At 33.1% G+C, this 26,703-nt stretch overlaps 3 protein-coding genes across 8 annotated transcripts; all 3 read right to left on the bottom strand.

Moving 5' to 3' along the window:
- Window positions 1-4,226: 4,226 nt before the first annotated feature.
- LOC100819330 (uncharacterized) lies at window positions 4,227-7,163 on the bottom strand. Its single transcript, XM_006580585.4, has 5 exons — window positions 6,982-7,163; window positions 6,540-6,600; window positions 5,936-6,304; window positions 5,056-5,411; window positions 4,227-4,795 (listed from the first exon to the last, which is right to left on the bottom strand). The coding sequence occupies exons 1-5, from the start codon at window positions 7,045-7,047 to the stop codon at window positions 4,580-4,582; spliced, it is 1,068 nt and encodes a 355-aa protein (XP_006580648.2). The 5' UTR covers window positions 7,048-7,163; the 3' UTR covers window positions 4,227-4,579.
- Window positions 7,164-10,731: 3,568 nt separating this feature from the next.
- On the bottom strand, window positions 10,732-16,140 carry LOC100819863 (uncharacterized). Its single transcript, XM_006579509.4, has 6 exons — window positions 16,006-16,140; window positions 13,481-13,707; window positions 12,894-12,948; window positions 12,292-12,657; window positions 11,367-11,722; window positions 10,732-11,156 (listed from the first exon to the last, which is right to left on the bottom strand). The coding sequence occupies exons 2-6, from the start codon at window positions 13,637-13,639 to the stop codon at window positions 10,926-10,928; spliced, it is 1,167 nt and encodes a 388-aa protein (XP_006579572.1). The 5' UTR covers window positions 13,640-13,707; window positions 16,006-16,140; the 3' UTR covers window positions 10,732-10,925.
- Window positions 16,141-16,836: 696 nt separating this feature from the next.
- Window positions 16,837-26,156, bottom strand: LOC100809882 (protein MODIFIER OF SNC1 1). 6 transcript variants are annotated; one of them, XR_001388245.3, is made up of 11 exons: window positions 25,885-26,156; window positions 24,297-24,371; window positions 23,617-23,700; window positions 23,485-23,529; window positions 23,010-23,385; window positions 22,451-22,553; window positions 21,711-21,782; window positions 20,283-21,591; window positions 19,935-20,199; window positions 17,256-19,854; window positions 16,837-16,993 (listed from the first exon to the last, which is right to left on the bottom strand). XR_001388245.3 is itself a non-coding variant. In XM_006579510.4 (10 exons), exons 2-10 carry the CDS (start codon window positions 24,326-24,328, stop codon window positions 17,416-17,418), a joined length of 4,725 nt encoding a protein of 1,574 aa, XP_006579573.1. In that variant the 5' UTR covers window positions 24,329-24,371; window positions 25,885-26,156; the 3' UTR covers window positions 17,017-17,415. The 6 variants fall into 6 exon arrangements, 2 of the variants coding, with proteins under 2 accessions (XP_006579573.1, XP_006579574.1); XR_414182.4 differs by having other exon boundaries at window positions 16,837-17,167; XR_414183.4 differs by having other exon boundaries at window positions 16,837-17,170.
- Window positions 26,157-26,703: the final 547 nt, after the last annotated feature.

Below are 26,703 nucleotides of genomic sequence, written 5' to 3' on the forward strand. Positions count from 1 at the left end.
CAATTATTTCACGTCACTTCATATTTATTGTAAAAGAGAGTCTCCTTATTTTTCTTTTTTTACAACATTCATCATTTTATCACATATGACAGGGATGGAAAGGCCGAGTGTACAAGAAAAATGTGAAATGGACATTTTTCTTATCTATTTTGGTACCAACCCAACAATAGTGCTTGCTATCAACACGATCTTTTTCTAGATGTGCTACGCTTTTATTCACGCTTCCATACATGCTTCAAACCACTATGTGGTCACTACTACAAAAAGTTTCGGTGCGTACGCTGCGTGCAAAAAAATGTTTTTTTCTTTCGTAACACCGGCACGTTATCGTACAAGTCCTTATTGACATTTCCCTATTAACTTTTTATAACCTTAAAAATGAAAAAGAACCGGATTTAAATTTGTTAGCTACATTGTCATCAAGTCCAAACGCCATATCTAGCCTAGGTATAGAGGAAGAAGAACATTCAATAATGGCATCGCTACAAAGAAATATTTTTCCCTTTCAATGTTTGATTGACGACTTACAACCCAATAAGCGTTTTGCATTCCTTTCTAATAGCTACCTACTCTCAGTTAAAGTCTACTTCCACTTTAATTAAAAGGAATAGTGTCACGAGAAGATTAACTACCCTTGAATAGAAAAATGGACAAGATACTTGGGTGTAAAATCGCAAGAGGTGCAGCCAAAGGGAGAAGGTACATTATTGAAGAGACCAAATATATAAATAAAGATTTATAACAACATCAGGATACAACAAGGCATTGTTTAAAGTAATACTATAATATCAAGATTCTGCATTGGAGTGAGTACGAATATATCGTTGAAATTAAACTTAGAATAATCTCAAATATTCTGACCGTTTTAATTGGAGAGGAAAACAATGCTTACAGACAGAAAAGTGCATAATTATTGGGTTAGTGTTAATATTTGTTTGTTGCACGCAATTATTTGTTCCTCTTTAAGTAAATGAAGTTTTCAAAGCTTTTGCATCACACACAAAATTAATAAGTCATGAGTCATACGTGACAGGGAGGTTTGGTAGAGGAAAAAAAGTGAGCAAGTCCATTAAGATTTAAGAATAATATGGTGCAGATTGCCTCAGCGTTGACTTTTCTATTCTCATACGATTTAATTCTTTAATAATATGTTGACTTTGGTTGGGTTGAGGCTGAATATTTTATTGGAGTTTTGGCACCAAACTATTTGTTGAAGCTGCTTAGACCATGTACCAAGAAAAAGCTGGATAAGTGTTAGGCAGACAAATGTACTAACTTCATCTGTCCTAATTCCCTTTTCCTTATTACAGTATCTTTTGAGTTGTTTTAGGAGAGATCGAAAAGATAAAACTAATCACATAGGGAATTGTAAAAAATAATTACGTTTAACAATTATTTATATATGGCTAAATTTAAATGTTTAATTAGTATTAATGAAATAAAATATAGCAAAATGAAATGGAATAAAGTAACTTTTTTTAGATGAAGTGAGAAAAAAAAAACTAATTCCATCCTATCTCAAATTGAAAGACAAGAAAAAGGAAAATATAAAATAAAATAAAATATATCTTATCAAATCTTATTTTAAATAATCCAAATAAACTAAATGCCATTCTGTTCGACTTTCTTCTCTCAATTCAAGTATATTCTCATGCAACTTATGTGAGGCAAACATGAAACATCTTTCTCTAACATAGCCTTATTAACTTGTACAAAAATAAAATAAAAAAGCCTTATGAACAACAGATTTCTTTGCGTTTGATATAAAATTTGACAATTGAAATGTCTGGATAAAATTTTGCAAAAGTACTTTTAAAAGAGAAAAAAATGAAATGAATTTTTTCATAAGTTAAAGTTATGTATAATTTAATTTATAGAAGTTATCTCATACTAACTTCTCTAAAAGACAATTTATTATAGAAAAAGTTTAATTCATTTTTTTTTATTTTAGAAATATTTTCAGAGAATTTTATTCAAAATAACAAATCACTTCGTTAGAAATATTTTCTCTCCTTTAGTATTTTCACATTAATGAAAATCTTATATTTGTTAACCAAATCCGAGAAACGGACCCCATCATGGCTGATAATTACATACATTATCCATTTTTATAATATATATTTTAAAATAAATTATGTCACTCATTTAAATTATTCTATTGAATTTTTCCTTAGAAAGTGTATTTTATGATATTATAAAAACAAAAAATAATTCATCAATTTTTTTCTAATTTAAAGAAAACTTTTCTCTTTTTAATTTTAGATAATAAGGGAAGATAGAATCCAATTTATTTATTTTTTTTAAGAAATCAAACAGAACCAAGAAAAATTGACCGGAAATAAAAAGTTACTTGCTATTTATAGTCTCTGTCTCCTTTTACATTCTAATTATCCATTATATCCTCTTTTTTTCTTAAAGGAGTACACCCCTAAATACTCATTTTCCTTTCTTGAAATGTTTTTCAAAGTATCATATATGGAAATATATTTCTAGAACTATATATCATAGCTCCAAAAATATAATTCTAGAATAGATATATGTTATTTTAGAAAGACATGTTCGATAATAATAAACTTAAAATCATTGATGTTATAAATTCTTATCTTACATTCTCATGTTTATTAATTTTATTTTCATCTTATCATTAGTATTTTTAAGCTATATCTAAATTCTTACTTTTATTCTACCTTATATTGTTTTTTAAACCCTAATTTTAAACTTCATCTTCATTATATAAATTTCAGTTATCCTTCATAAATTCTTCTAAGTTGTGCATTGTCTTCGGTACAGTATTGACTATGGATTTGATTGTGCATCACCAATTTGTATTCATAACACACATTCTCCTAGGTGTCCAACAATACATTGTCTTTGTCTTCATCTATTGTATATTGGTACACATAGTTTTCTTCATCCACCACATCTTCCTTTTGGTTGATCACTCACATATTATATTCCAATTCAAAAAAGGTACCAAGAACAAATATATATATTTTTTTAAAAATATTTCATGTGTTATATAATTGCTTCATAAAATTTAATCTTAATATATTAGCTATTAGCAAAAAATTTACACTATGAATCAATATATATATATATATATATATATATATATATATATATTAGAGATCACTTAAATGTAACTCTTAAAATAATTAGTTTTAAATTTAAAAGCATGATAACAAGAATATAAAAAACATACTATTAATTAAATTTTAAAGTTAAACTTAATTTACTAAAAGCAAGAACGAGCTTCTTAATGGATCCCGACATTTCATCTACAAAGATTTCAACACTCTTGACAAAGTTTGGTATAATTTTTGGCATAAGATTTCCAAAATCGTATTTTTTTCTATACCATGTGGTGAAGATGAGATTAAAAATTAGGTTTTAAAGAACAATACAAGTAGAATAAAAATAAATTTTAGATAGGATTTGACAAACACTAATGATAGGATGAAAATAAAACTAAAAAACATGAGGAAATAAGATAAACATTAATAACTTCAATGATCTTAAATTTATTATTACTAGAAATGTTTTTCCAAAATAACATATATCTATTTCAGAAATGTATTTTTGAATTTATGATATATAGTTCTAGAAATATATTTCCAAAATGGATATATGATATTTTGGAAAGACACTTATGGAAAGGAAAATGGGTTCTGAGGGCTATACTCTAAGTAAAAAGGATATAAAGGGTAGGGTGTACTTAGCAAAATAGAGGTGTAAATAGTAAGTGTCAAAAAATCAAAGTGAGCCTTTTGATTGTTGGGCTTTCTTAAAAAAAAAACCGAAGAAAACGATTGCATGAACAGTACCTCAATGGAAAAGTGAGGTGAATAATTTTCCTTTCATCAGTAGAGTAAGTGAATACGCTGTCAGTTACAAAACGATGATCGTCTAAAAACCATGAAAAGATGAGTTGATCTTTATCCTTTTTTCTAACATAAGCAAAATGTGAAAACCAAGTGACGTGAATATGCACCTAGTGGGGCATACTGAGCATCTTTGTTTTGAAAATTTAGCCCTCATATCATTCCCTTCAAATCATCATTCCACAACATTAGGTTTATATCATAAGCCAGGCAGACTCTTTTTTCTGCAACATTCAATTCATTCCTAAATATGGGTAAGGTTACATCTAACACTTGTCCACAAATTCTGATGCAATTAAATAATTAATGAGCTTACACATTGGTTATCACTCCTGATCCCGTGAATTCATGCAAATTTCAATTCTCTACTTTAACGAATCTGGGTACAAAGGCAAGACGTAACTAGGACAAACAAATCATACGTGTTCTAACATGTATGCAAAAACAGAACTGCAAACAATATCCCTTCATTTGCTTTTTCTGTATTTAAATCCTCATTTACAAGTTCTAGCAACCACAATTATCAGTATTAGACTAGTTAGAGGATCAGCGCCTAATCAGATTGTCTAGTTTTTATCACACACACAAAAAAGCAACCAAAGACAAAGTACATATAGAAATATTCGGCCCAAAGATGACCCGGGGTCTGTTTTGAACAGTGAGATGATATTGTGAACAAACCTTACATCATCTAGGCATCACTGCTTAGTTGTAGAAGCAGAAGCAGAAGTTAGGAATCTCATGAGGAAGCTTGAGAAAGACCAAATCCAAATCACAATAAGGATACGAAAGGCATTTGTAGTTGTTGACAAAGAACCCCTGGCTACAGGCAGTTTGCTATACCCCTTCTTAACTTGAAATGATATAACTGTTAGAAATTTTGCTGCTCGATGTATTTGGTGCAATCTATATGCCTGCGCATTGAACAATTTATTAGTTTGTTAATATGAATAATCAATTTAGAAGCAAGAATAAGAGTATTTGAAAATTTTCAGCTAATAAGAATATTTGATAATTTTCATTTGATTAAGAGCCAGTGCAAGAGAGAACTAAAGTAATTTAAAATTTAACAAACTCAAAGAATCCGACAATCAAAATGTTTAGTGACACCAATTTTATCAGGCATGCAAAATCCAGGGAGATTAATCAAAGAGGGTATTAGGATTGGTCTTACATGAAAGATAAAAGGAATAGCAACCCATGATGGTGACTTCCAATATCTTGCAATCTGCTCATATTTGAATTGGACCACTATACCAACCAGGTATGGAAAAATAGTTGCAGGAACTACAGGGCCAGTCCATGGCCAGGTCAAACCCATTGTGACCAACGGAATTGCAATACTAACCAGTCTAGGCACAACCAGGGCAATATCAAAAGACATTCGCTGTTCCAATTGTAGGCTCAGAGTATTACTGTTGTTTGCAGAAAGATCCAGTTGTTTGGGTCTCATTAAACGGTCTAGCATAAGAAGAAAAACCGCAACTCCATAATAGAAAGTTGCTTCCGTGAAGAATAATAGGAGGAAAACTGGAGATAAAAAATGAATGGAAGTTCAGAGTTGGGCATTAAGTAAAAAGAAGGAACAAATAAAAGATATTATAAAATATCAATATTTAAAGCAAGCAATGGGACATTCCAGCAAAGGGTGGGTATTAGAATTTGATAAATATGATGGTTGGTAATTATCAACTTATTGTACAGTTTATTAGCTATTTATAGCTGTGCATGGAAAGGAAAAGAGAAGTATTTTTCAGAAAATTAAAATAAAGTACAATTTCAGACAAACATAAACAAGCCAAGTTCACACACGCTAATCGCCTTAGTTTTAACTCCATATATTCTTTCAGTATAGTTCAATTCTTCATTTATATTCAATTGTCCAATGATTCTTACCAACTGTTTTTTACTTATACCATGAAGCAAATGAATGGTTCCTAGTCACTCTACTAACAAGAGATACACTACACCTTATAAATGCTAAATCATGTATATTGCAGGCAAAGAAACACATAAAAAAATATAATTTCTTTAAAAGAAAGTTAGTTACTCACTTGTTAATGATGAGTTTCCAGAAGTTTTAGGGATTACTTCAGGTAAAATAAGTTGAGGATAAAGGAAAGAAGCAACTAGGACATAAGGGACCATAAGCGATGATATGCTGATCCGAGTCCTTTTTGAATTTGATGAAATGACTTCATTATCTCTGTTAAATGGACGGTTACAGAATGAGACAACTGGCTTTCTTCCATTCTTTCCTGATATATGAAAACATGAGTTGCCAATTGGAAAGATGTCTTTAGGAGTTCTTTGGAGACAACTGATTTGTGAGTGATCCTCAGAACCAACAAAAAGCGCAGTCTGCGGTTTCTGGAGCCTTGCTCTTAACTTTGGTACTCCAAGTAGATGCCCATATGATTTGTCTAACCATGACACAAATGCACAAACAGAAATATGTTAACTGAGATCACCTCCAGAAAGTGCATACCAATTATTTCAAAGCTAATAATATATTTAGTTAAGAAATCCAATAGGAATCAATCATATCAAAATAGCTAATTCTTCAAACAATGAAGATTGATGAATCGGTAGTTAACTCAGAAAAATTACGGAAAAACAGTAAATTTCTGAAATAGACCCAACAAACAAGCAGGCTACCTTGATCAGAAATGGTCAGGTGAGCAACACTTTGCTTGTTGACAAACTGCGGTAACCTCAACTGAAAATCGAAGGGAAAAAATGACGTTAGTGGAAAACAAAGTAGTAGTTAAACAATTTCCAATGACAGCATAAAGAAAAAAAAGAAGAAAAAAGATTCTATAGACATTTAACTGTAGAATTAAAACTAGTAAACGGAACGGACGGATCACATTTCACACATTGATTTTACTCACCAATTTTGGGGAAAATAAAGCTAATATAGATTTTCTTGAATCTGCATCATACGATCTTTATATGTGAGCAAACAATATTAACTCGAGTGTTGTAGTTCAAGAAAACAATATTACAGTAGCAATTGAAAAGCTTCATCATAACGGAAAGTGAGTACAAAACAAGTAAAACATACTGCGATAAAAGAACGAGAGAGCGAGGTAGGTACCTTGGGATTTGTGTTGAGTTGGAAGTGACGGAAAGGAGAAGAGGAGCAACCGATTATGGCCGCCATATATTGGTGATTGTAAAAGTCAAAGACTAACACCTATGATCTTCTGTAAGCAAGAAAATGATGAGTGGTGAGTGTGTCTGAGAGAGAGAGATCAGAGATGCTTTCTTTCAATTTGATTTTTTTGGAGTTGGGTAGTTTTTTGGCCATGGCTACCTCATTTATATATGTATGTCCTTCGCGCCATCGCGATGCTACTAGTTTTGCAAATTGTTACTTCCTCCGCAAGCAATATATGTTTAACAACGATGAATAAAATATAGTTGAAAATGAGATCCCACTAAATTATCATGGTGAATATTTCTCATTATATTATCATGAAAAAAAATCATATTTAGCATTTTTATTATTGAAGATGTCTTTTTCCAACTAAATTATTTTTCTATTTTGAAAATGCGACTCATAAATAAAATTAAAGAAAAAGAAAAATATGTTTGAATATTTTTTTGAATAGTATGTTTAAAATCAATATTACAAAAAAATTTCAATACGTTTATAATCAATTATCATGAAAAAGTCTTGTTACTTATGAGGACAAATAAATTTTATTTCCACTTATTCATAAATTAATACTGCTTATAATTTATTAACTTTTGTTTGGACTTTGGGATTGATGTATTTTAACATTTAAATTTAATAACTATATTGAAATACCATGATTAGTATAATTGTATACAATATGTGAATAATTTTAGTTTTGATCTTTAAATTCTTTTTTTAGAAAAATGTTAGACTAAATAAAAAGTTAAAGCTAAAGCTAAAGTGTTTTTTTTATAAATATTTTTAAGCTATTTTTATTTTTATTTTTTATAGTAAGTATTCATGAATATTCATGCATAATGCGGACATTGAAAAAAAAATTGTGAGTACATGTGCAAACATAGAGATAGGGATGAGGTGAATATTTATGTGACAGAGCAAGTAGCAAGGAAGTACTATCCATACTCACCTTGTCTCATTGGCATTCCGAGTAGGGATCACGTAGATATCTTTGTTTCAAAATTTTAGGAATTTGGATTAATTATATAATATATGATTAATCATATTAATTTAAAAATACTTAATTTTCAAATATAAGGGAACTTAGATTTTAAAATACTTAATTTTCAAAAAAATTATTATTACATATTTTAATGATATAAAGGGCATCAATTTATTATAATATTCAAATAAATATATAAAAGAAACAATTATTTTGTACAAAGCACAAATTAAAAGACTACTGATAAGCATGATTTATTTATATTAATCAAATAATGTAAATTTTAAATTTTATTAAAAATTATCCTAGTATAATAAAAAATATTATATATTTATTATGATTTACAAAATATTATATATATTTGTTTGCTAATTTAAAAATATTACTAATATATTAATTTCAATACTTTTGAACTATAAAATGTATTTAAGTATATTTTATATTTATCATGAGTTAAAATAAATTAAAAATTTAGTTTCATAAATATTTTAGAAAATAATAAATTCAATTGCAGACCTCAAAATTGTTATATAGTGACCGAAAATGTATTTGGTCGCTATCATAAAAAAAATAGGCAAAATTGTAAAATTGGTCTCCCACTTTATCTCCAATTATGAATTTAGTCCTCCTATAATTTAATTCACAAATTTAGTCCCCCAATTTTATAAATTCCTGCAAAATTGGTCCTAGAAGCCCGATTTGAACGTTGACCGTTAACCTCAGACATTGACTGTCACGTGTCAATGTCTAAGTGGTTCCCTGTAAAGACTTCATTTTTTGTAGGTAAAGTTTCACTTTTGGTCCCCCAATTTTACTCCAATTTCGATTTTGGTTCCCCTATAGTTTAATTCACACATTTAGTCCCCCAGTTTTATAAATCCCTTTATAAATTGTTCCTGTAAAATTGGTCTTTTGAATGGTTTAGCCATTGGTGCTAGAGACATGGTAGGTCTTGATAAATCTCACACTTCTTTTTCATCGCAAGTTTTTCACTCACTTGTAACCCAGAGAAAAATAACTCTTTGTCTCTCTCTCACTTCCGGGATTGTTCAACTTGGAAAAGTAGCACATGAATTTCAACCTGGGTCTGAAATTTTCAGATCTCTTACTTTAACAGGTTTTGTAATAACCTTTTTTTTTCTTTTTTTTGCTTTCTCATGCGGTATTATGTGTATACGACTGCTTAAGTGACTTATGTATGACAATGATATTTTTGTTTGAAATTTGAAATACAACTTCTCCAGTAATGAAATTTGGTTGAATTTATAAAGGGATTTATAAAACTGGGAGACCAAATGTGCGAATTAAATTATAAGGGAACCAAAATCAAAATTAGAGTAAAACTGGAGGACCAAAAGTACAATTTTACCTACAAAAAATGAAACCTTTACAGGGAACCACTCAGACGTTGACACATGGCATTAACACGTGGCATTGACATGTGACAATCACACGTGGCAGTCAACGTCTGAGGTTAACGGTCAACGTCCAACTCGGGCTTCTAGGACCAATTTTGTAAGGGTTTATAAAACTGGGGGACCAAATTTTTGAATTAAATTATAAGGGGACCAAATCCGAAATTGGAGATAAACTAGGGGACCAAAAGTGCAATTTTGTCTAAAAAATAGAATTCAAAATTTGTTGGTCGCTATCTCCAAGTACAGTTTGGTCACTAGTTCAATTTCTAATTTAATTTTGATTAATAGATATTTCGCAACGGAAATAGTCACCGAAATTTTTTACAACACTTCATTTCGATCGCTAAATCAATCGCTGATGCAAGTTAGTCACGAGAAATAATATCAGTCGCAACTTCGATGGAGCATTGCGGTCCCTAATACGGTCGCTAAATGCCAATTTTCTAGTAATGTTTAATAATAGGGTTAATTAAATTTTTAGTTATTAAATTATTTAAAATTTTGACTTTTAATCCCTAAACAAAAATTTTGACTAAAAAAAAGAAAAAAAAATCTCAAGGGAGCATCGTTATACATATTGTGACTCATAGGAACTATGTTAAAAGTAAGGGATTATTTTTTTTAAAAATGACACATAAGGAATAATTAAAAAAATCTATAAGAACCAAATCAAAATCATGGGACTCATAGGAACAATATTCATATTTTAATCCCAACACATTTATTACCTGAAGTATCATAAAGAAAACATCATAATAACATATTTGGAAAATACGTATTACTTTCTTTAAAAAAAAACAATTTTTTTAACTCTTTTAAAACGACAATATTGGTAGTAGGTTGTATAAAGTTAAATTTATTACCAAGTCATAAAAATTTAAATTTCAACATCTACATATGAAAAGTCATCGCTTTTTTACTTTTTACATGGGTAATTGTTTGTTAGTTAGATGAAATTCGATTGTATTCTGCATCCATTTAACGTACCAATTCATTTATTTGAACGACCTAAAAAGTTATTCTATTGAATAGCCTTTTTGCTTGAGTTTTCAACCCATTCCCTTCAAATTATCATTCCACTATTGTGTTTAACTAAGCATTTGATTCTTTTCTAGATGCGGGTAAGATTACAATTAATCAGATTTACACGTGGTTATCACTCTTGTTCTCGTGAATTCGTGCAGATTTCAATATTCTACTTAAACGTTAAACGAATGTGGGTACAACTTGCAAGCATACACAGAGGCAAGATGTAACTACGACAAAGAAATAGAACTGCAAATAATATCCCTTCAATTGCTTTTTCTGTATTTAAAATCCTCATTCACAAAATCTAGTAACCACAATCAGTATTAGATTAGTTAGAGGATCAGTGCCAAAAAAAGAAAAGTAACCCAAGTACATATAGAAATATTCGGCCCCAAGATAACTTGGGTGTGTTTTGAACAGTGAGATGATATTATGAACAAACCTTACATCATCTAGGCATCTGCATCACTCTTGGTTGAAGAAGCAGAACGTATGAATTTCACGAGGAAGCTTGAGAAAGACCAAATCCAAATCACAAGAAGGATCTGAAGAACGGTTGTGAGTCCTAACCAAGTACTGGGGGTTAAAGGCAGTTTGCTATAGACCTTCTCAGCTTCCGCGAGGTCATATAACAGAAATGTTAGCGAAAGTGTTGCTTTATGTATTTGGTGCAATCTATATACCTGCGCATTTAACAATTTATTAGTTTGTCAATCTGAATCATCAATTGAGAATAAAATATAAGAATTATTTAAATTTTCAGTTGATTAAGAGCCAGTGCAAGAGACAACTAAGGTAATTTTTTTTTTTTTTTTTTAACAAACTGAAAGAATCCAACAATCAAAATGTTTAGTGACAATTGTTAATAAAGAGGGTATCAGGATTGGTCTTACATGAAAGATAAAAGGAATAGCAGGCCATGATGGTGACTTCCAATACAGTGCAAGCATCTCAAATGCGGATTGGACAAATACACCAACCATGTATGGAGCAAGAGTTACAGGAATTACATGGCCATTCCATGGCCAGGTCAAACCCAATGTGACCATTGGAATTGTGATACCAAGCTGTCTAATCATCATGGAAGCAATAGAATAGAAGTATTCCTTTCCCAATTGTAGGCTCAGAGTATCACTTTTGTTTGCAGAAGGATCCAGTTGTTTGGGTCTCATTAAATGGTCTAGTAGAAGAAGAAAAACAGCAACTCCACAATAGAAAATTGCTTCTTGTGAGAATGATAGGAGGAGAGCTGGAGAATGGAGATAAAAAATGAATGGAAGTTCAGAGTTGGGCATTAAGTAAAAGAAGGAATAAAGAAAAGATAATAAAACAACATTTAAAGCAAGCAATGGGACATTCCAGTGTTTGGGGATATTCAGCTCAAAGCTGCCATCACTGTAGCAAGGATAGATCTAACCAATTTACTTGTGGAACAACTCATGCAAGCTCAATTGAAGTTCATTTATGTTTGTTTAAGTCTTACATGTACAAGTTTTAACGGTTTCTTTGACTGACAAAGTTTAAACAGTTTAAACCTACTAATAATCTAGAAAATTCAAACAGTATATATATATATAACTACTAGTTCACTTATGTTTGCAACTTGATTATGCAATTGTTTGTTATTCATTCTTGCCAACTGTTTTGTAATTAAATCATGAAACAAATGAACCTTTTTCCATTCATCAAGGACATGTTGCTTTGAACGGGCTTATCAATGCAAGAAATACACTACACCTTACAAATGCTAAATCATGTATATTGCAGGCTAACCAACATATCACAAAATCGAATATCTTAAAAAGAGAAGTTACTCACCTTTTGATACCGTGCTTCCAAAAATGTTACTGATCATTTTAGGCAAACAGATTAGAGGAAAACAAAAAGAAGCAACAAGGACAACAGGGCCAATAAACCATGATAAGGTGTTCCGAATCCATTCTGAATCTGATGAAATGACTTCATTATCTCTGCTAAATGGACGGTTACAGAATGAGACTGCTGGCTTTCCATCATTTCCAGATATATGAAAACTTGAGTTTCCAATCTGAAAGGTGTCTTTAGTAGCTCTTTGGAGACCACTGATATGTGAATGATCCTCAGAGCCAACAACAAGCGCAGTCTGGGGTGTCTGAAGCCTTGATCTTAACTTTGGTACTCCAAATATATGCCCATATGATTTGTCTAACCATAATATAAATGCACAAACAGAAAAAAGTTAACAGAGGTCAGCTCCAGAAAGTGCATACCAATTTTCCATAGCCTATAATAACATAGATTTATTTAAGAAAGCCAATAGGGACCAATCATATCAAAGTGCTACTTCTTTAAACAATGAAGATTCATGAACAGGTAAGTTCAGAAAAATACGGAAAAATGGAGAAAAATTCAGAGTTAGCCCCAACAAACAAGCAAGCTACCTTTACTTGTCAGGTGAGCAGCATTTTGCTGGTTGACAAACTGCGATAACCTCAACTGAATATCGAAGGAAAAAAATTATGTAAGTGGAAGAATGAAGATACAGTAGTAGTTAAGCAATTTGTAGTGACAGCATAATGAAATAGAACTTATTCCCAAAGAAACAAAGAAAATAATTCTAGAGACACTTAACAGTAGAATTGAAACTAGCAATGGGAAGTCGGAACGGACGGTTTACATTTCACAGATTGATTTTACTCTCACCAACTTTGGGCAAAATAACGCTAATATAGATTTTCTTGAATCGCATCATACGATCTTTACATGTGAAACTGAATTTAACAATGCAAGTTAAAGATTGCATAAAAACTTTAAATCTACAAAGAAAAAGTTAACAGAACCGTGGATCTTGAGAAATTGACAATTAGATGAATTCTGAAAAAGTTTCCGTTGGCCTTCCTAAAGAGAGTAAAGAAACCGAAATTACCAAGAAAACAGTATTAGCAAGAAAAGCTTCATCGTAACGCAAAGTAAGCACAACACTCAATTTTGAGATGAAAGATAGAGATAGAGAGAGCGAGGTGCGTACCTTGGGATTTGTGTTGAGTTGGAAGTAACCGAAAGGAGAGGAAGAGGAGCAATCGATTATGGCAGCCATTGGTGATCGCAAACAAGAAAATGGTGAGTGAGAGAGGCTTTCTTTCAATTTGATTTGTATCGAGTTCGTTACTTTTTCTGGACACCTCATTTATATATGTATAATGTATGTCGTTCGCGCCATCGCGGTGCTTCTAGTTTTGCAAATCGTTACTTCCCCTGCAAGCTATCCACATTCAGCATTCCAATGTAAGAAGAAATATATATATATATATATATATATATATATATATATATATATATATATATATATATATATATCGTTTTCCCCTGAATATATAAGTAAATTTTAATTTGAATTAATTTAATCTTATTTAATGAAATTATTCTTAAAATATATGTTATTTTCAACGAGACTTTGATTCTGCTGTAATACATGTTTAACTTGGATGGAAAAAATATGTTTGAAAATTAGAAATGAATATTTTATTAAACTTATGTTCGATAAGACTGAAATAAGTAAGAATGAAAGTGAAAATGAATAAAAAGATATATCACCTAAAAGATAAGATTGTTCAATATAATTTTGTATTCCATTTCATTAAAAATTATATATTTTATTACTTAGAAGTAATTTCTCTAATTCTCTCCAAAAAAAATCTCTACTTAAATACATACAATTACAAAATATTACATGCAAGTGTTTAATTTCTTGGAAGAAATTGAAATTTTGTTAGCTTTAATGTTTAGATAAATTGAAATTTGATAATTGAAGGAATTTTGAAGAGAGAAAAAACTCAATGAAGGACATCTTTGGTTAATTGTTCAAAAAGTACTTTTGAGTTAATGTAATTTTGAAAAGTAAATTTCATTTCATGACAATATTACCCTCAAAAGTAAGTTTGTAAATTAAAATTTTGTTTGAAAATTCAATTTTGTATAAACAAAAGAGTTACTTTTGCAAAGTTTAAGTTTAACTTAAATTAAGTTTGTAAATTTTAATCCAAACATAGAAAAAGTTTTTAATAGAGGAATCAAAAACTTGTTTTCCCACCTTACATTAAAGTTCTCTAAAATTAAATTGGGCCTCCATCACTCATGAACCCTTGATTATCGCCTCTCAAAACAATTCCTGTGGTTGGCCCTGATTATATATAAGTCCTTAATTCTCTCCTTCTAATGTTGTGTTTGTGAACCGGTTTCAAATAATTGGCACACATTCCAACGTTCTGCTTTGTGAGAAGTAACCTTTTATTACTTTTAAATAAACCTACCTACGTTCGAGGAGTTATGAATGGGAAACAAACACATTATAAGTCATTATATGAAGTTAGTTTTGAATATTTAGAAGCCAATTCTCATTTTAATAAATAGTTGTAAACTTTTTATAATAATAATAAAAAGTTGTGAAGATGTATCAAATGTTATATTGCTTAGTCTTATTTATCTTTCTTAATAAAATTGAATACAATAAAACTTTTTTGTCTCAAATATATCATCTTGTAGTTTTTAATTTTAAAAAATAATTATTTCATAATTTAAAAAAAATGAAAGAGTATGATGATGGAACCTATTTCTTTCAAAACATCAAGGACTATTCAGATAAAAAAAAAAAAACAAACTAAGGACTAATTTATTTATTTTTACCATAGGGACTAAATTTAAATTAGACAACACATACATAGGAATCAATGCATGTTTAAAAAAATAGATTAAAATATATTTTTTATTCCTGTTAGTCCCTGGAAATTTTTAGTTTTTTGTCTTTATAAAAGTATAATATATTACTTATTGTTTGAAACTAAATTTGAATGAATTCTAACCTACATGACATGTGAAACTGAAGAAAGTGAAAGATTGCATAAAAATTGAAAATCCACAGAATGCGGTTGTGATAAAAAGTTGAAAGAACCGGGGATTTTGAGAAATTGACAGTTAGATGAATTCTGAAAATGTTTCAATTAAAAGAGACTAAAACTCGGGTGAAAGAAAACAATGTCATCAAGGAAAGCTTGATCGTCAAGTCAAGTAGCACGCACAACCCACAACACACAAGTCAAAGAGACCGATACTAGTCTTCTTCTTTAGTCTTAAATATTTTTATTTCTAATAAATATTTAATTTTTATGTTTGTTCTCTAATAAATTTTTATTTTACGTTAAGTCTCTAATAAAATGAAACTTTTATTTTTGATCTTTGATATTTTGTATTGGTTCATGGTAGATTAATAAATTTTGTGTTTATTTTCTAATAAATTGATGATTTTTTTTATGAACTAAATTAGTGAATTTTATTTTACTCTTGACTACTAACAAATGAAAAAAAAAATTAAGTAAACACAAAATTTGCCAAGTGTGAAGAATCAAAAACAAATTTATTGTTTATTAGGAATTTAACGCAAAAATTTATTAAAGAACAAAGCATAAAAATTGAATATTTATTAGAAATAAATTTATTTAAGCTTTTTATTTATTTAATTTAGCTATAAAAGAAAAAACGAGAGAGCGAGCTGCGTACCTTGGGATCTGTGGAGTTGAAAGTAACGGAAAGGAGAGAAGAGGAGCAACTGATTATGGCGGTCGTTGATAACTGGAAGAGTTAAGAAAATGGTGAGTGAGTGGTGAGTGTCCGAGAGAGAGACCTTTTGGTTTGCTATTAGAATTTAGACTATGATTTGCTTTCTGGTTTTGTACTTTAGTTTTCGGCTATCTGATTTATTTGAGTGATGATTAACGAGGATAAATAAATTTTTTATTTTTTTATCCATACAAATAAAAAATAGTATCCAAAAGATTATAATAACTCACATCATACATCTTATTCAATCAATTAGACTCTTATCAAATTAATACTCCTTATACTTTAAAAATAATTTTCTTTCTTCACCAAACACGAAAAAAAAATTAATGTCAAGTGGTTTGTAAGTACAGTTTTCAATTTTCTTTTTGAAACGATTTAAATTTGATCACGCCCATCTCACGTACCATTTTCAAGTCTCACCCATGATGCAGGCTTCATAGTCTATTTTAATTTAGTGGTCTTCGTTTTCTAACTCAAGTTGCAAATCTTGAAAAATAATGCCTCGGAGAAACCCCAGACTCTTCCAATTTAAGCTTTACAACATTTTTTATCTTTTTAAATTTTTTACTTCATTGTAATTATTAAATATCATTTATTAAAAGAGCACAAATAACTCAATTTGAGTTCAAATTATTAAACCGAGGTAGGCTATTGACATCCAAAAATCACTTCTATTCATCGTCTGTCCAGTTTTAACAAATATCAAACGCACGCCAGGAGAGGAAAACAACACAAAATAACAGTGTTTGGACTTTGGTAGCTCATGTCTCTGCTGAATTTCTGACTAGTCATTATCTGAATTCAAATAATTTTGTACTCATACTGCGCAAACGCTTGAGCACATTTCATATATTTTCCACCAAAAAATACGAGGAAAAGTGCACCGTGGAACACACATGTTCTCTATTTGGTATCCTTGTTATCCCTAGCAATAGACACGTTGAAACATGTCAAGTATTCCATACTTTCATTAAGAAACAAAATGCCATCAAATTACTAATTTCCAATCAGATACACTAGAAAAATAACAATCAACCGCAGGGAACTCTCCCCCCCCCCCCCCACAAAAACGGGGACACCATCTTCATCGTTCCCTGCCCTGCTGAATACATACTGAACATCAGAAGATAATTAATGCGCCTGCATTTACAAAAGTCAAACGAATCTGGAACCTAGACTGCATATACCTGAAAACACGGCTGAATATAGGAGCACAGTTGATGGATGGATGGAATTCTGATGGAAGACACAAAAGACCGCCTTAAGAAAGTCTCTCTACTACTGATTAACTTGGCATCTAATCAAAAGCTTCAAAACCACCCGGCGTCCATAAGAGTTCCCCACACCTCAGCGTGAGTGAGTTTGACCTCTCTCCCTAAATCTTCCCCCACCATGATTACCATTTTTAGGTCGCTCAAAGTTGTCTGATTTGCCATCATCATATGAGCCAACAGGGTGATACTCATAATGCAAGTTTGGGCCCTGCCTTTCCCGGTTTGTAGGTTGATTATAATGTCTGTTATCTTGGGTTGGTGGCTTTGAATCTCCATGTAATTCATGTCCTCTTCGAAACCGATTATGGTTTACGTTTTTGCCAGACCCAGAAGATGGGCGTTGATCATGCAAAAGATCTGCACTTGTTGGAGCCTGCTCAACTGAGGTAACAGATACCTCATTTGGGGAGTGGTGATGCCTCTTTGATGGAGCACTTTTTCTCTCTCTTTTACCCTCTTGATTCCCAAAATGGGGAACCTCTCCGGCTTTGCTCTTTTCAGAGACTGATTGATCATGGAAAGGTTGGGAGACGTGAGCATTGGAACTCTTGCCACGGTTCACTGGAAGAGATTCCCCATCATGAGTGGGATCCTTTTTGTTAGCTCCAACAACTACTGAGCTAACATTTTGATCACTTGATATGTTTCCTCTGTGATTATTAGATGCTTGAGATTTAGGTTGCCATTGAGACATCAAACGTTCCCCGACAGCTCGATTTTCTTTAGAAGCCACCACACCAACATCAGGTTGACCGTGCTCAGAGGATGAAATACGTGTTTCAACTTTCTCTGCCTCCCCAGAATTTTTTTTGTCATCAACATCACGGTTCCCCCCAGCACCCCTGTGTCCTCTGAAAGGGGCCCGCCTCCCTCTACTTGTTGCTGAATGATCTTTAATAACAGGAACTGAGGCCAAAGCAGCTGTATCATTCCTGTTAGAATTGTTTGAACCATCAATATCACCAGAGTCATTAAAATGCTTTGTTTGCCCTTTCACAAAGCTTACTTCAGACTTCTGATCATGATGATGCTCTGTTTGTCTCTGAACATTTGGTTCAGAGTTTGAATCATGGTCCAGTACATCATGCACATTAGTTGATTCTGTTATATTTCGTTGCCGCCATGATCCATGCGCTTTTCCCTGCTTAGTATGCCTTCCATCTCTGTTTTTAGACTCCATTCCAGAACCCACTTTTCCAACAACTAAATTGGTCTGCTGAATGACCTGGGGGCCCTGTGATGCAGAATCAAGTCTCCCAATGCTATCATCAGTAGGAGCCTGACTGCTTGATGAAGCTACCTGTTGTATGTTTCCTTGCTGAGCCATTTCTCTTGCAACAGGTTTTGGAATATACCTCTCCATTTCTGCCCTCTTATTTTTTAAATTATGCACCTGCTGCTCACTCTTTACAGGATCAACTGCCTCAACTTTACTTTTCTCACTCAATTCATCCATGATCTCACTCTTGCTCTGTGGTTTAACAGGTGCCCACATCACAGCATCAGTCCCATGTGATTTCTCTGCTGGTCTATTGGCCTGCGTATTTCTTGGCATCCTACGAGAATGCTGTGATTTCCACTGGCTATTCATTTTACCATGGGATTCCTCATTTGCTAAATATTTGTGTTGCTCTGAAAACTGATTTGGATCTTTAGACAAGGGTGCTGGCTGAAGTGAGCCCTGATCTAACTCAAAGTCAGAAGCCTTAGACTTATCACTTTCAACTGAACTTTTGGAAAGATTGGATTCTTTTGGTATTGCCGATGGTAGTGCAGCCTGAGATGAACTTTCTTCATGTTTCTGTTTGTTTTTGCCATTCCTGATATTCTTCTTTTTCAGATTTACTGAAGACTCAACCAAAGCAGCTGAATTCATGGGTAAGTCAGAGCCACAGGCTGAACCAACGTCGTTTGTAACACCACCAGAAGATAGAGAAACATCAACCCTTGTCTCATTCTCAACTTTCAAGGCAGTTGAGGTGGTAGAAACAACCTTTTCACTTGATGTTTTCTCCAAAGGAAGATTTTGCTTTTGTTTATAGTTCATTCGCTTCTGCTTCGAGGTGACATAGTTATGCACATTAGTAGCACCAGCATTATTAATATCCTGGTGCAGGGCTACTGCTTGATGATTCAGAACAGGCTCTTTGCCAGAATTCTTAAGTGTCTCCACAATTGGCTCACCAAACAAGACTGGTGATTTTTCCACTTTACTAATGCTGGGGTCATTTATCTGACAGATAGTATTGGCATTACAATTTACGGCTGAACTGACAGGTGCAAATTTGCCTGCTGCAGTTGTAGATTCAGAAGGTTGTAATTCCTCTTGCTTATTCTGGATGGCAGAATTTGTAGCATACTCTTTCTCTGTTGATCCATCTCCTGCTTGAGAACGCCTGTTTAACTCATCCAACTTTGCAAGAGCTTTAGCCTTTTGCTTTCTTATCCTTTCCTCCTCCTCTTCCTGCAGTTGCTTAGTCCGTTGCTTGGCTAACTCTTTCATTTTGGCACGCTGATGAGTATCAAAGTGTATTACGTAAGTATTAAATGCAGATAGTTGAGTAGTAAGCATAGAAAAGGTGTACACATTACCTGTGCATGGCTGTCAGCAGGATCAGACCTGGTCTGAACAGATTCTCCAATGTGCCTGGCTTTATTAAAGGATCCAGACCTATCGTAGGTCTGAACAGGTATTTGATGATCACCCACAAGAACATTAGATGCTTCCAACTGTGCACCAGATGAGGCTGAAGAATCTTCAACCACAGATTTCTTTCGCCAACCATCAGCATCTTGATTGTTTGATCTTCCTTTGTTACGATGGATGCCTCTACCGTGCATTCCATGAGCAGCTTGCCTGTGAATAAGTACTTCAATATTTTTCAACAAGATTAATGAACCATATTTACAGCAGTAGACACCTAGAAGTTATGGTCAAACCTGGATGTGGCTGTTCCACTGAAAGATAAGGATTCAGAATTCTTTTCTGCACCAGCAGCGCCCATTTCATGATGGGCAGGATTTATGATTTCTGTGGCATGGGTTCTTGCTGGAAACACAACATCTGCACCAACTGCATTTTCCACATGGTTTATAGGAGCATTACTGGCATGAATTTTATTCCTTTGCTCCTCTCTAATTCTAGCAGATGAATTATCCCTGGCTTTTGCATTTAAACCCTCTATCTTTTGAATCAGGGTGGCATCTTTTGGAGCAGATGGTTTTAAGGGGATTTCTAGCATATCAGAGGCAACACCATCCAATTTCCTTGCAGAAATATCATCAGATTTTTTTATGTTTCCTGAACTTTCGGGAAATTTTGCCTTCATGACAGAAGAACTAGATATTTGATTTTCTGAAGACCGAGAAGAAACTTCACCACGAGTACTTGTCCTGAAATCCCTTTCCTCATTCTTTCTGTAATTTGATCTCTGCTCATTCTCCCAAACAGTCATTCTTGGTTGACCCCTGCCATCAACATGTGTTGCATTGGTTGTCTCTGAATTCTCCCAATTTGTTGGTTCATTTTTCCCATCTGATTCATGATGCTTAAGAAGAACTCTGTAAGGTCCAGCAGTATCAGGAGGATGACCAGATTCCACTTGCTCTGAGGTCAATTGCTCCCCAGCATTACCATACCCACCAGATCTACCTTGTGAATTGTCAGGTTCAGGGGCATTTTGATTCAAGTACCTATTATAGACAGGGGGTCCAGGAGCCATTCCCATGAAAGGAACATCTCGTTCATTTGAATTGCAATAGCCCATCGGAGGACTGTAATAGCCCTCATAGGCCATTGGACAAGGGAAAAAGCCAGGTCTCATAGGAATGCCTGGACGAATAAAGGCATCGGGCATATGAGGTCTGTAGACATCTCCATTCTTATGGTGCCCTCTTGGTCCAGCTCCAGGAGGGGGACCTGGGGGTGGGTTCGCAAGACCAGTAGGAGGCATATGTGGACGGTAATATGGAAATGGTTCAATTGGAAAGCCACTAGGAGGAACAGGATTTCCAAATGGAGGACCACTAGGAGGACCCCTGAACCAAACACAGCCTTGAGGGTTATTTACGGGAGGACCATGCCAAGCATCATATGGTTGAGGAGGAATACCGGCATTTGGATAAGGCTGGGAATTTCCCTGCCATTTCTCTATGCCTGACCTCACACCTTCCTCGTTATAAGCCAGATTATCTCTCCTCCAAGAATTTACAGTTCCACCCTTAATATTTGCATTTACAGGAACATCATCTGAAATACCAGCAGCACAAAAGATCATCACAGAAGGAAGCAAAACCTATTAAGCAGAAAAGGGCAGAATAAAAATTGAACCAAAACATTAGTGTAAAAGCAAGAGCATGCACACATACCAGTAACAGGGGTCTCATTTATATCTTTCCTGAGTTCATAAGACGAGTCAAGGTGAGCTTGAGAACTGTGGTCTGCCAACGGTTGATAAAAACAAAATTTATTAAAAATTTGAAAAAACCCAGTAGTATACCTTAAGATACTAATGACATTTCTATATTGTATGTTTTAAGGTAACAACACCATATTGCAGTATAACCATTCAAAAACTAACAATAAAATTAATAACAACCATATTTGTCCCACTTTAAAGCCAATGTGGCCATATGACTGTACAAGATGAATCTCATACTTCACTTTTACACAAAACATTCATTTCAACACATAGTGGAAGCTGAAAACTAAAAGTATGTATTCATAAAATATAAGTGAATCCTCTTCCAACCATTCCTAATATCATACATATAGCACTGTTTAGGGAACGTGTAAAGGAATTTTAATTATAAAACCCAAGAATGAAATGTGCTGTCAATAAACCACATATATGTTAAAACCTTTAATCTTCTTGGCATATTAATATAAAGAGGCTCAAAGTGTTTGAAGGGAATAATTGGTATCGTTACAACATAAACAAGAAATCCTAGAACTTCAGTTAAAGCCATTATATTGACAGTAACCACTACTAAACAATAAATGTGTTTAAACAACTATGACCATAAAATGCACACCTATTGTTCATAAAAAACAGATATTCTATTTAAAAAAGAATTCATCATAATAGTTATACAGAGTATGATGATACCTTGCAACTCAGAATTCAGAACTGACTTATCTTTATCAGAACCAAGGGTTGGAAAGTCTCCAGAGCTTAGAGAAAATTCTTCATTCTTGGGTTGTGGAACTCCCTGCATTTTTTTACCAAACTATTATAAGCTGCAGGGCAAGCAATGCATGCAAAATAAAGGCAGCCATAGACAGGTGGACCTAAGAATACAAGGACAAGACATCTATTTTGATAGTATCCCAGAAAACAATGTATATACAATACGTTAGGAATATCTATACCCAGGTCTTAATCAGTAAATCATAGTCATACAAGATAATAGGTACATAAATACCAAATCATACCTACAAATATATGCATTATCACAAAAATTATACTCCACAACAACGTGTGCACCTTCCCCAAACCAACAAAAAGTAGACAAGAAATGGGTTTTGTTTTTCAAGTGCAAAATTCCAGTGACAATAATTGTAAAGGCAAACATCTTAAACACTAGACTAAATCAGCCCATGATCATAGAAACAATACATTTAAAAAATTCTTAAAAACTACATTCAAGTTTCAAGCAGAAGCCTACCAGTTTTTCTGTAGTCCTAGCAGCATTCCAAGCACCTGAATTTTCAGTTGAGGGTTCAGCAAATCGAGACAGCTGTGAGCTACCAGGTCTTGTTTCTGCACTGCGAGGACGCAATGATGTCAGTGAAGACTGATTTGTTGATAGTACCCCAGACGCTGATGAAGGCCGAGAATTTGAGCCCCATGAATTAGCAGTAGGCTCAAGAACCCTATCACTACCAGCAGTAGAAGGCCGTGTGCCACTTCCACCGGATGATGGACGGGCACTGAGGTGACTTGGCGAACTAGTACCACCATCAGTATTTGGGGACAGAGAAGAAGACCCCCATGCATTAGATGTAGAAGATGAAGATCTACTACCCCAGCTGAGTGTACCCCTAATAAAAAAAAGATCACAGGCATCAATAATCTAAGACTAGAAAAACAAATAAAGCAGAAAAATTCATATTATTCAGATCTATAGAATATATACTCACTTGGGAACAATCTCCACATTTGGGTTCAGACCATGATTTTCTAACCTTAAGAAAAATAAGAGGGAAAATTTTCAGATGGTAAACCAATCAGTTAACTGAAAAGAGAAGAGTGTTCAGCCAGAACTTAAATACCTCTGACTGGGTAAGTTGATAGGTTTTGGAACTGCAACTTTCCCTAAAACAGTCATACCACCTCTTCTGGAAGAAGAGGCCCATCTGCAACAGCATAAGCAGATTATCAATTTCAATTTCCTTTTAATCACTTAATAAGTTAATATTTATAACTCATGCACACATTGGGGGGAACTATGGTAATTGATAACAAACTGAGTTATGGCCTAAGTCAGATAATGAGGCAAGATGGGACTTAGAACAACTATTGGATTTGGGCACAACACCTGAAGAAACATATTATTCAAATTCTAAATACTTCATTACAAGAGACAGCAATAGACTGATAGGTAAAAAGGAAGGGGAATTTGCTATGCTGAGTTGGCAAATCAGGTTAGAAGATTAGCAGAATATAGAGAGGAGGAGTGAGCATGTGAGGTCAGCTTTTTTTTTTTTCTCAATTCTTTTTAGAATAACACTCATACACTGGTTTCTGTTCTAGTGTTCTGTCAACTTAACATTGAATCCAAATAGATATATCTTCTAAAAAACAACATGTCACTATATGATTTGCTTTCAAAACTCCAAAGCACAAAATTGGTTTTGGGTACAATGAGACCACAGGACCTGCACACTGCCCAAAATCCTCACCCTTAGTTCATTTTTAGTGGCTTCAAAAGCATACTCAAATTAATACATACCTTCGCTCCCCACTCAACATGCTTGAAGTCATAGCCTAGTTGCCGCCACACGGTCATTCAATCCAATTGAAAGGCCTGATGAGAGAGACAGAGAAACAATTGATAAGACATATTGCAAGGAATTCATACAGGTAAGAATTTAAGATGTATTATAATGCCAACATTAAACCTGTGACTGTTTAATAGAAATACTCTTTCTTAAATTTCAAGGAAGCAGTGGGAGTTATATAAAACTAGTGAGTTTAAAATGTGCAGGCTGGCAGCAGCAAATTCTCAACATCCTATCCCATTGTCGACAGATTATAGTTCTAACTTTAGGATGCCATTCATCCAAAACATCATTCTCAATACATGCATTTCACACAGATACCAAGTTAGGCCCACAAAATATTCAAATGTTAAATTTCAATGGCAGCAAAATCCATTGCTGTCTTCACTATTTTCTTCATTTATTACCAAATCTCACCAGTCCCCAATTGGAGCTGAGCCTATATATAAAAAATGGTAAACATGACACACAGTTCATCTGCTCATGGTTCTCAGCAAGATTATAAACTGACATGAAATAGAATTAGATTCCTCTAAATCACAGGGAACAGTTCAGAGGGTAAGTTAATTTTGTTGGTCATTGAAATAGAGGCAAAACACACGTGTGTATACAACACAAAATGAAATTCTTAAAAATCTTAACCATTGATTTTCCAATCAATGATTATACTATTTCGTTTTACCCAATCAGCCAATCCCATTAAATAATATATATCCTTGCAGTTTGGCCATCCACCTCATGTAGTAATGTTCTATTAAGGGTTTCTATTTCTAATCATATTTTCTACCAATGCATTTAATATCATGCAGCTATATTCAAAGTTCAAATGACTACAAAAAGAGCCTGAACTTCATGCAACGAATCAACTTATATACAAAACAGTATTTCCTTCTGATCATGATCACTCTGTATTTGTTTATAGCACCACTTCACAAACATAGGCACAGCCTTGGCAGTAACAACCATATTGCTATATATACCATAATAATAATACCAAGTATACCAAATAACGACATACTCCAAAAATCGTTAACAGTCAATTCCACCAGAACCAATCATTTGTCAATTCCATATTAGTGATCTTATCATCAAACCAGAGATCCAAAAGCAACACAAACTTTTCAACAGCGAGCGCTCCTCAACAATGCTATCATACGCAAGTTAAGCCCAACAATCACAGACGCACAACATCTTCAAAAATTCAGAAAACAGGCGTTCAATTGAAGTTCAACATATTCCACAAAAATTGCAATGGAAAGGCTTTTGGATCATTTTATTCCACACAAAAAATGTGAGAAATGCAAATAAACGATTATACAAAAAAAAAAAAACACTTTTGCTATAAAACATGCTCTGCACCGGTCCATTTTAATCTCCAACAACAAAAAATAAAAACATATTTATATCAAATCCCACAGCAGTTACAGTTGCAAAAATGGCAGTTCTAATTTCCCCCCTCGAAATACGTTTTTTGTTATCTTCGTTTCCTCGGAATGAATCGCCGATGAATTATAGTTGTAAGAGGAAACGAGAGTGTACCGGATACAACTGGAAAATCCGTCGCCTCGGAGAAACCCTAGAGAAGCAATTGCAGAAAGGTGAGAAGAGAGAAAGGGTAAAAAGGGAATAATAAGCGATGGAAAGTTTGGGGGACTTTGGTGTAAGGTGTGGAGTGAGGTTGAGAGAGGGAGATCTGCGGGTGTTAGAAGCGATGGGTTTCGGATCGGAGAGGAAGAGAAGGGTTCATTCGCCAGAGAGAGAAATAAAAGAGCTGAAAGACGTAACAGTTGAGTTACCTTACCATCCTTCAGAAAATTTGTTTATTCATATATGGAGTAGCCTCACTCTACAAAATTACATTGATTAAGTTTTATTTTACACGTTATACTAAAGTTATACGACATTTATCAAATTTTAATATTTTATTTTATTTTTAAATAATTTAATTTTATTAAAAAAAATAAAAAGTTGTATAATGGAGAAGTATTACACTTTAAACTCCAACAACATGACCAAAGATTAAAAAATTATCAATAAATTATTGATTCAAATTCTACTAAATTCAATCTCCATAAAATACTACTAACCGATAACATAATAATAAAAAAGAATTTTAAAAATTGGTTGAGAAGTGTGTTTATATTTATTATCTTATTATATTTTGTATGAAGTTATTTTCGAGAAAAAAAATGTTAGGAATGATATCATATAGAATTGTTTATCAAATAAGATTTTAATAGCGTCAAATAGAATCAAATCCACAACTATAAAGATTATTATAATTAACTCTGAATTCTCTGTCACCTTGGTTTAAACAATATTTCTTTGAAGTTTGAACTATAGAATGGCATCTGAGGA

The sequence above is a fragment of the Glycine max genome, chromosome 5 (genome assembly GCF_000004515.6).
Source record: "Glycine max cultivar Williams 82 chromosome 5, Glycine_max_v4.0, whole genome shotgun sequence".
In the NCBI taxonomy this organism is placed as follows: Eukaryota; Viridiplantae; Streptophyta; class Magnoliopsida; order Fabales; family Fabaceae; genus Glycine; species Glycine max.